Here is an 8,032-nt window from a genome sequence, read left to right as displayed (position 1 = left end):
GTGAGGGCAGGAAGAGGATGGGGTGGTCAGGAGCCCAGGGGTGCTCTCCATCTTCCTGCCCCACGCAGACCCTGCGTCCCCACCTGTGAGGAGCACGGGGAAGGAGGTCTTCAGCTTGGGGCCCACCTGGCCGGTGGCAGACCGCAGGGCTGTCCTTAACCTCAGGCCCGGCCCCACCGTGTTGGCTTTTGGCTCTTGGCCCCGTGCTGCCCCAATGCCTTCCCGTGTCCTGATGCCCAGGGCCTGCACAGAGCCGAGCCGGCTCCGCTGTCGAGGCCTCTCTAGGACGGGGCGAATGAGGGCATCTGCCAGCAGGCCCGCCCTCCCTGGGGTTTGGCTCCTGCCCACGGGGCCAGTGGTGGAAATCACAGTCTGAGAGGCTGCAGCCCGACTCCGCGCGGTTCTATTTTAGACCCCCGGCCCCCCTTCCTCTCTAGGCTCCCCGTCCTCCCCTCCCAGCCTGCCCCACTGATGGCTCAAACTGGCTGGGGCTCAGAGGGAGAGGACGGGCTGGGGGACCTGGGGCGACCCCGCGGGGAGGAGCTGGGGACCCTCTCTGGAGGCTGGCAGTCTTGGATTGAGGAGAACCCTCCTCCATCACTCTGGGGGCCTGCCCAGGGAGCCACAGCTCCAACCACAACCTCCTTTGGGGTTTGGCCGACAGAGCTGAGGCGGATGAGCCCCAAACAGCCCTGGCAGACTCCCCCATGACCCGCCCGCACCCCTGCCTCTGGGGCACAGCCCAGAGAGTATAAAACGGCGCTGGAAGCTGGGAGAAGCAGACTGGCCAAGTCCACGCAGCCGCTGACAGACACACCATGAGAGCCCCCATGCTCCTCACCCTGCTGGCCCTGGCCACACTCTGCCTCGCTGGCCGGGCAGGTGAGTGCCCCAACCCCTGCCCCAGATCCAGCCCATGGGAGCTGGGAGAGTAAGTGCCATGGACTCACGCTCTCCTCACCCCTTCCACGGGCAGTCCCTGTGACAGTCTAACTAGCTTTCTGTAGTCTTAATCCATTTGCCCCCTTCTCTCCTTGTGGAGGAAGAGGAGGGAAGAGCAAGCTGCCAGAGGCAGGGGAGGGTGGGGAGGGCTCTAGGGATGAGCAGGGGGTGAACTGGGCTCCTTTTCCTTGCAGATGCAAAGCCTGGTGATGCAGAGTCGGGCAAAGGTGCAGGTATGAAGTGGCTGGACGGGGGCTATGTCCCGTATCTCCGAGGGTGCTGCCCACTCCCAGCACCCGCTCTTAGCCCAGTCCTCTCAGTCCCATTCTCCCCTCCTGCTCCCTCCCATCTGGCTCTCAGGAAGGCCAGCCTGCTCCTCATCTTACCCACCCAAATTGGGAGCCACCTGACCCCTGCCCCTGTGCTCCACAGCCTTCGTGTCCAAGCAGGAGGGCAGCGAGGTGGTGAAGAGACTCAGGCGCTACCTGGATCATGGGCTGGGGTGAGAGGAGGGGCGGTGCTGGGCCAAGGCCCTGCATCTGCAGGATGGGCTGGGAGGAGCGGCTGCTGTGGGGGCACCCTGGAGCCCCAGGTCCCGTGGGAGGAGGGGCGGGCACTTTGCATGGAGGCTGATGCCCGGTGTGGTGGCTTCTCAGAGCCCCAGTCCCCTACCCAGATCCGCTGGAGCCCAAGAGGGAGGTGTGTGAGCTCAACCCTGACTGTGACGAGCTAGCTGACCACATCGGCTTCCAGGAGGCCTATCGGCGCTTCTACGGCCCGGTCTAGAGCTTGCAGCCCTGCCCACCTGGCTGGCAGCCCCCAGCTCTGGCTTCTCTCCAGGACCCCTCCCCTCCCCGTCATCCCCACTGCTTTAGAATAAACTCCAGAAGAGGAACTGGGGCTGTGATTCTTTGTCCATCTGTGGAGTGTGAGGAGGAGGCGTTGGGACGATGGCGAGTGGAGCCAGAGGTTTTCCCTTTTTCAGTCCCAGAAAGTGTTTCCCAAAATCTGTTGTTGATTTATTTATTTATCCCTGCCTGATTCCAGAAGCATTGACGGTAGCTCCCTAAAGTCTAGCTAGGGTTCTCCTCTCTAGCCCAGCACCCTCCCCCCACCTCAACCCACTGCCCCATCCATGACACACCCAAATAGACCAGATCCCAGAGGCCTGGATGCGGAGTCCACGGTTGGGACCAGGACAGATGCCCTCACGGCCACAGGCCAAGAACTGCCAGCGGCCAGCGCTGCCTGGTCTGGGGGTAGGGCACAAGCGGGCCTCCCAGCTGGGTTAACAAGCATTCGGGGGGGGGCCTGGGTTAGCCATGTTAGTTCTTCCCTGGGCTGTGCAGAAATTCCAGGAGCACCAGAAATGGGACCAGATAAAAGGACCCAGCGCCTCCCACCCCAGCCTTCCATGGCAGGTGGGGCAGCTCCAGCCTGGACACACGCACCTCCCCTCTCAGACCCTCAGCACCTCCCAAGCCCATCAAGAGCCCCCTCCTTGAGCCTCCTGCTCTTTCCCAGCCTCCCAGGCCCTCTCCTCACCTCTGTCTTCCCAGTTCCCTTCTCACCTCCACGCTCTGTCCTCAGCCACCCTTGCTTCCAGGCTCAGATGTGCCCCCATCTTATCAGGCCTGGGTCTGGGCTCCTCCCCTACATGAGGGCCTGCCTGGCCTCTGCCTCTTTCCAGGGCAGACCCTTTCCAGAGCTGGGACCTCACTGCAGTTTGGCCTTTGTACCCCGCTCCAGTGAGCCGCCTTGCAGCAGGGGGCATGTACTGGGGGCCCGAAATAGGGAAGCTGTGAAAGCGGCAATGATGAGCAAGTTCCCGGCCACTGCCAAGCCCAGAGTGGCCACCATGCCTGCCAGGCCTAGGGGCGGTTCCTGCGTGGCCAGCCAGGCTCGGCGAGATCCCATATCAGTCAGCACCGCCTCCAGCTGGAAGTGTGTGCCCAGCACTGCACAGATGTGGAATAGCTGGTGGCTGTGGCCTGTGGGGAGGGTGGGCAGGTGAGGACGCATACCCAACCCCCAGGGCTGCCCCAATTCGTACTGTGATCCATGGCGAGCATCCCATCATCTGGGCCTGCTACTCCCCTAAAACTGGGAATAAGAAACCCAGGGTTTCCTAAGGTTCCCAGAGTTATCAGCAACTATGAGTGAGCTGCTGTTCACAGAGCCCCTGGCATACGTGCTGCTGGTTTTGCTGTTAACCTGAGGGCCCTGCCAGGAATACTCTGCTTAGTTCGCTCAGGGCTCTGGGGAGCTGTCTCCCTGACCTCCCCCCAGGCCAGGCCGGGTCTGCGCTCACCGATGTAGTCAAAGCGTCCTGGTGCCAGCCGCTCAGGCAGATGAGAGGCAAAGAGGAAGCCAGTGAGCAGCGCACAGAAGAGGTGGTAGCCGTGGCTGGTGCTCAGCGCCTCCTGCCCACAGCTGCGGCCCCTGCCCCAGCACAGTCCCAGCTGGCAAAGGAAAAGCAGGGTTGGCAGGGAGGGGCTTTGGGGCTGGACATCATGTGTCTGGGATCTGGTGAGGATTGGGGGGGTGCACAGCTGGACTGGATGCTGGGCTAGGAGGGTGGGTGGCAGGGCTGGGGTCAGGGCTCGAGGGGGTGGGACTGGGCACTGTGAGGGTCAGGATAGGAAAGCAGGAGCCTTACCCGATAGAAAAGCGGGAGGTTGTCGAACAGAAAGGGATAGACGAAGGCGGCTGAGCGGAGGATCTTACTGAGCCCAGGGCTTTCTAGCTCTGGGAACCTGGGAGGCAAGAGGGAAAGGCTGGTCACCATCACTGTGCTGGGATGGGGGGTGAGAGGAGGGCAGGGGACCCTTGGCCACCATGGAATGTTTAGTGGCTTCGAAAGCCCTTAGGCCACATAACTCCTCTGCAAGTGACAACAGCTATGAAACGGGGATAGACGCGTGCCGCTTAGGTCGCTGTGGGAGAGACAGCCGGGGTGGCGCTGGTGCACAGGCTCTGGGCAGACTAAGGCCTCAGTAAACGGCCCCGCAGCCACTAGTTTTGTTCAGGAGCAGTGGGGCGCAGGCACACCCAGTGGTCCTGGGTGTCCAAGTGTTTGTGGGCGCCCTGGTCTGCCCCTCCGCCTTCCCCTTCACCACTGGCCGAGAACCCACCGGGAGTAGCAGGAGAGGCCGGTGCACAGGAAAGAATTGAGTGCGGCGGCGGGCACGAAGAGCTGGTGCAGGCGGCTGTGCAGCCAGGAGGCCGGCATGGAGTAGGCGGCATAGGGGAAGGCGCAGCCTGGGGGCGGGGCGGGGCGGGAACTGAGGCCCCGCCCCAGGACCCCCGTGCCACACCCCCGCCCTGCCCGAAACGCCCCTCCCCCTGCCCTCCGCGCCGTGGGGCTCACCCAGGCTGTAGAGGCTGAGCGCACCGTAGTCCAGGAAGTAGCAGATGTGACGCACGCGGGGCGACATGGAGCTGAAGGTGTGCGCGCAGCACGATGCAAACGGGTAGAGGCAGGCGGGCAGCAGGAAGATGAGCAGCGGCCAGTGGTAGGGCTCCGACCGGAAACCCAGGCCTCCCGCCAGCGCCAGTAGGCGCCACAGGAAGTACCTGCGGCAGGCACGTGCTCAGGCCACCGGAGCCCCGGCGACTCCCACTGCAGCCCGTGGGCCCAGGCAGTCCTGGCCCGCCTGAGTACCCCCTTGAGCTCGAGGCCCAAGCCTGGGACAGAGCCTCCCTCACCAGGTGGGCAGGAAGTGAGTCCAGATGTTGACGGTCTCGTTGGTCATCTGGAAAGAGCTGAGGACACAGTCCAAGGCCGAGCTGGTGGGGCGGCGGTAGCCAGACATGATACCATCTTCCCAGAACACCTAGGGTAGTTGGTGGGGGCGGGGTGGGGGGAGAAGAGGGGAGTCACTGTGCTCCACCCTTTCTCTCCAAGAGAGATCTCTGGAAGCAGGGTTGAAGGGAATGGTCTGGAGATCACCATGGTGCCAAAGCCAAACTAAATGCAACCCCATCTCACCACAGGTTCCAGAACCCAGAGAGCAGGCGAGAAACAGAAGAGGCAGAGGGAGGGGACCAGATGGGGTTGGGAGTCGGTGGACACACGGCCTCTGAGGCTGGGGACTCCAGATAAAGCAGCGTTCTGGGCTCCAGGAAGCAGGTCACAAACCCTGCTCCTTAGAGAACAGGAGCCCTACACCAGAATGACAGGGATGAGGTCGCCTGTAGCAAAGATTTCTGCACTTGCACAAAGAGAAGCACCTCCGGCCAGCCAGCACCCTGGGAAGTAGGAGCTGGTGAATCCCTCACCCTGGGGACCTGGTGGACTCGAAGGAGTTGGGGCAGCTTGAGACTGAGCATGGTGGCCCGGCACCTCCACGTTGACCTGGAGACAAAGGGCAGAGGGGAATTAGGTATCTGCCCCCATCCATGGGTCCCTTTTCACCCAGGCCCAGGCTGGACCCCATCCCTGAGTCCCAGGGTGGGCTGTGTACAGGCATGCGTGCAGTGGTAGCTGGCCACCAAGCTGCTTCTTCAGGCCTGGGGAGGCTCTCCCCAGTGGTCATAACCCTAGCCCCTCCTCAGCCTAACCTGGGGCCACTCAGTTCCCCCATGGAGAGGGACTGATCCATCAGGAGTGGAGTGGCCTCCTCAGCCAGAAGGCTGCCTCAGGAACCCTGGATCCAAGTCCCTAACCCCAAATTTCTGTCTCAGAAGAACCCTGACTTACAAAGGACAGCACAGAGAGAGCCCAGGCACACCGCCACCGCCGCCGCCAGAAAGCCCCTTGGCCCCCAGTGCCTGGGCTGAGCACAGAAAACTCAGGGAGCTTAGGAAGAATTCTGGGAAAGGCCAGATGCCCACTGGTGGGGCAAGGAACTGGGGGAAGCCTAGCTCTTCCACGACTACACTTGCATCCCCGGGGGTGTTCCGGTCCCTGTCCCTTCTGAGCCCCGCGCCCTTCAGCCTCAGACCTGTGTGCTGCCTCCGGGTGGCCGCGGCTCTACTGCCCCGCCTGCCTCCCAGGCCGCCTCTCACAGGCACATTCCTTGGCACAAGTGGAGGGGCTGGGCCACCAGGGTGGGTGGAACTGCCCTGGGAGGAGGGAGAACAGGACACCCCGCCCACCTCTCCAGGCGAAAACTTTCCAGCCCAGACCCACCCCTCTTCCTGCTGCTGTTCCTTTGCCTGCTCTGTTTGTGCCTCACACACTCCGGGCCTTACACAGCCAGCCCGAACCCCGAGCCTCTGCCCTTGAGCTGGATGCTGGGGACCCTGCTGGACACAAGGCAGATCTGGTCCCTAGTCTGCACCCCGGCTGAGCTTTAAGGTATCTACCCCCAGGAATTCCGGGGCCATCCAGTGATTAGACTTCCCTGGTGGGCTACAGTCCCTGGGGCCACAGAGTCAGACCCAACTGAAGCGACCTAGCATGCCAGTGATCAGGACTCCGTGTTTTCACCGCCGAGGGTCTGGGTTCCATCCTTGGTCCGGGAACTAAGACCCCACAAGCCTCGGACCGCATCCAATAAACTACCCGAGATAGATGACCGACCCCTCCCAAGAGGGGGATGGGGGTATCCTGACCTACCCTGAGTGCAGCCCAGCTACTTTGGGGAGGGGTGGACCAGGACGATGCTGGGGTCTAGCTCCCCTCAGGGTCTTCCCCTCAGCACTAGGGTCAGGTCTCTGGAGTAGTCAGCTGTAGCCAAGGAAATTGGGGGGGGGGGGAGGGAGGTGCGGCGTGCAGCTGGAGCAGGTGCGTTGCCTCTAGTCCCCCAGGTGAGCTTCCTTACCCAGAGCTTGACGGGCGCTCCTAAGCCAGAGGGTCGGCAGGCCCTGGCTCCACGGGCGGATCCCTGGCTCTTGCCAGCTGGGCCAAAGGGAGGGAGAGGAGCGGCAGGCAGGCGGGCCAGGCCTGGGCGGGGTGTGGGAGACAAAGGGAGCAGGGAAACAATCCTAGCCTTGTCCAGCCTTCAGGGAGCAGCGCAGGGTGGCCCAGCCCCATTAGCAGGCAGCTCACTCGGCCTCGAGCACACAGCCAGCCCCTCCAGCTTGACCCCACCCCACTGAGAGCAGACTGGCCGGAAGAGGCCCAGGCCCTATCCAGGAGGCAGCCAGGGTGGTATGGAGGGACCCCTCAGCCCAGGCTGCCCCACGGCTCCAGGGTTCAAGGCTCTCCCAGCAGCTGAGGATGGGGGACTCTGCCGTAGGCTGGGCAGAGGAATTCCAACCCCAACTTTGGATTTTCCAAAATCACTTCTCACTGTGCTTTGCTGCCTTAGTGCCTGGTGCTGGACAGAATTCAGAGCAAATGCATTTGGTAAACGTTGGTTTAAACCATGAGGGGTTCACCAAGCTTCTCCACTCCCCGGACACACGAGAGGTGTGTCAATCCTAGCGACAAGTGATGGAAGACTCAAGAGGCTGGTTTCAAGATTCACCCTCATCTCCTGTGAGGAGGCTTCTCCTTGATTCAGACGACCGAGCTGAAGACAGCCAACCACCCCCAGGCTGTCACCTTCAAAACAGTTAACCCTTGAACATGGGTGTGAAACAATTTTTCAGTAAATATGTGCTCAGTGCAACATGGTCCATGTTTGAATCATGGATGTGAAACTGAATACAGAAAGCCAACTGGATAGCCATGTGCAGATGCTTGACTATATGGGGGTCAGTGCCCTAAAACCACATGTTGTTCACCGTCATCTGTATAGCCTTCACCTGTCAGCCTTGGTCTTCCCTGGTGGCTCGGCAGTAAAGAATCTGCCTGCAATGCAGGAGGCCCGGGTTTGATCCCTAGGTCAGGAAGGTCCCCTGGAGGAGGAAATGGCAATCCACTCCAGTATTCTCGCCTAGAGAACTCCATGGACAGGCTATAGTCCACGAAGTCACAAGAACTGGACACGACTGAGACTAACACGTCACCCTGTGAAGGCAGCAGCTCAGTGCAGCAAGGAGCTTCACAGCTGTCAAAACTGCTTCTGGAGTTTGTGTTTCAACCGCTGGTTTCCTGCTTCAACTGGGCCGCATCATAGAAACCTTTCCAAACTGCCATTTCAGCCTGTGATCTTTCCCATGTTCCAGTAAAACTGTACAGAAAGGCACCGGGAGGCAG

General features: G+C 61.5%; 2 protein-coding genes across 2 annotated transcripts; one reads left to right on the top strand and one right to left on the bottom strand.

The window, feature by feature from the left end:
• The first annotated feature begins 577 nt into the window (after positions 1 to 577).
• On the top strand, positions 578 to 1,836 carry BGLAP (bone gamma-carboxyglutamate protein). Its single transcript, XM_055583992.1, has 4 exons — positions 578 to 882; positions 1,137 to 1,175; positions 1,375 to 1,444; positions 1,599 to 1,836. The coding sequence occupies exons 1-4, from the start codon at positions 819 to 821 to the stop codon at positions 1,726 to 1,728; spliced, it is 303 nt and encodes a 100-aa protein (XP_055439967.1). The 5' UTR covers positions 578 to 818; the 3' UTR covers positions 1,729 to 1,836.
• Positions 1,837 to 1,849: 13 nt separating this feature from the next.
• On the bottom strand, positions 1,850 to 7,899 carry PAQR6 (progestin and adipoQ receptor family member 6). Its single transcript, XM_055583989.1, has 8 exons — positions 6,711 to 7,899; positions 5,224 to 5,299; positions 4,651 to 4,778; positions 4,313 to 4,518; positions 4,077 to 4,203; positions 3,602 to 3,698; positions 3,254 to 3,404; positions 1,850 to 2,933 (listed from the first exon to the last, which is right to left on the bottom strand). Exons 2-8 carry the CDS (start codon positions 5,272 to 5,274, stop codon positions 2,659 to 2,661), a joined length of 1,035 nt encoding a protein of 344 aa, XP_055439964.1. The 5' UTR covers positions 5,275 to 5,299; positions 6,711 to 7,899; the 3' UTR covers positions 1,850 to 2,658.
• Between the last annotated feature and the right edge of the window lie 133 nt (positions 7,900 to 8,032).

The sequence above is a fragment of the Bubalus kerabau genome, chromosome 6 (assembly GCF_029407905.1).
Source record: "Bubalus kerabau isolate K-KA32 ecotype Philippines breed swamp buffalo chromosome 6, PCC_UOA_SB_1v2, whole genome shotgun sequence".
Classification (NCBI taxonomy): Eukaryota; Metazoa; Chordata; class Mammalia; order Artiodactyla; family Bovidae; genus Bubalus; species Bubalus kerabau.
Note: the sequence above shows the minus strand (reverse complement) of the source record. Positions and strands in the feature narration are given on the sequence as shown.

Coding starts and splice junctions, on each gene's coding strand:
- PAQR6 (XM_055583989.1), bottom strand. CDS start 5,274: ATGCTCAGTCTCAAGCTGCCCCAACTCCTTCGAGTCCACCAGGTCCCC. Junction 3,699..4,076: donor GGCCTCTCCTGCTACTCCCG/GTGGGTTCTCGG, acceptor CTTGCCTCCCAG/GTTCCCAGAGCTAGAAAGCC. Junction 2,934..3,253: donor AGGACGCTTTGACTACATCG/GTGAGCGCAGAC, acceptor CCCTCCCCACAG/GCCACAGCCACCAGCTATTC.
- BGLAP (XM_055583992.1), top strand. CDS start 819: ATGAGAGCCCCCATGCTCCTCACCCTGCTGGCCCTGGCCACACTCTGC. Junction 883..1,136: donor CTGCCTCGCTGGCCGGGCAG/GTGAGTGCCCCA, acceptor TTTTCCTTGCAG/ATGCAAAGCCTGGTGATGCA. Junction 1,445..1,598: donor TACCTGGATCATGGGCTGGG/GTGAGAGGAGGG, acceptor GTGGCTTCTCAG/AGCCCCAGTCCCCTACCCAG.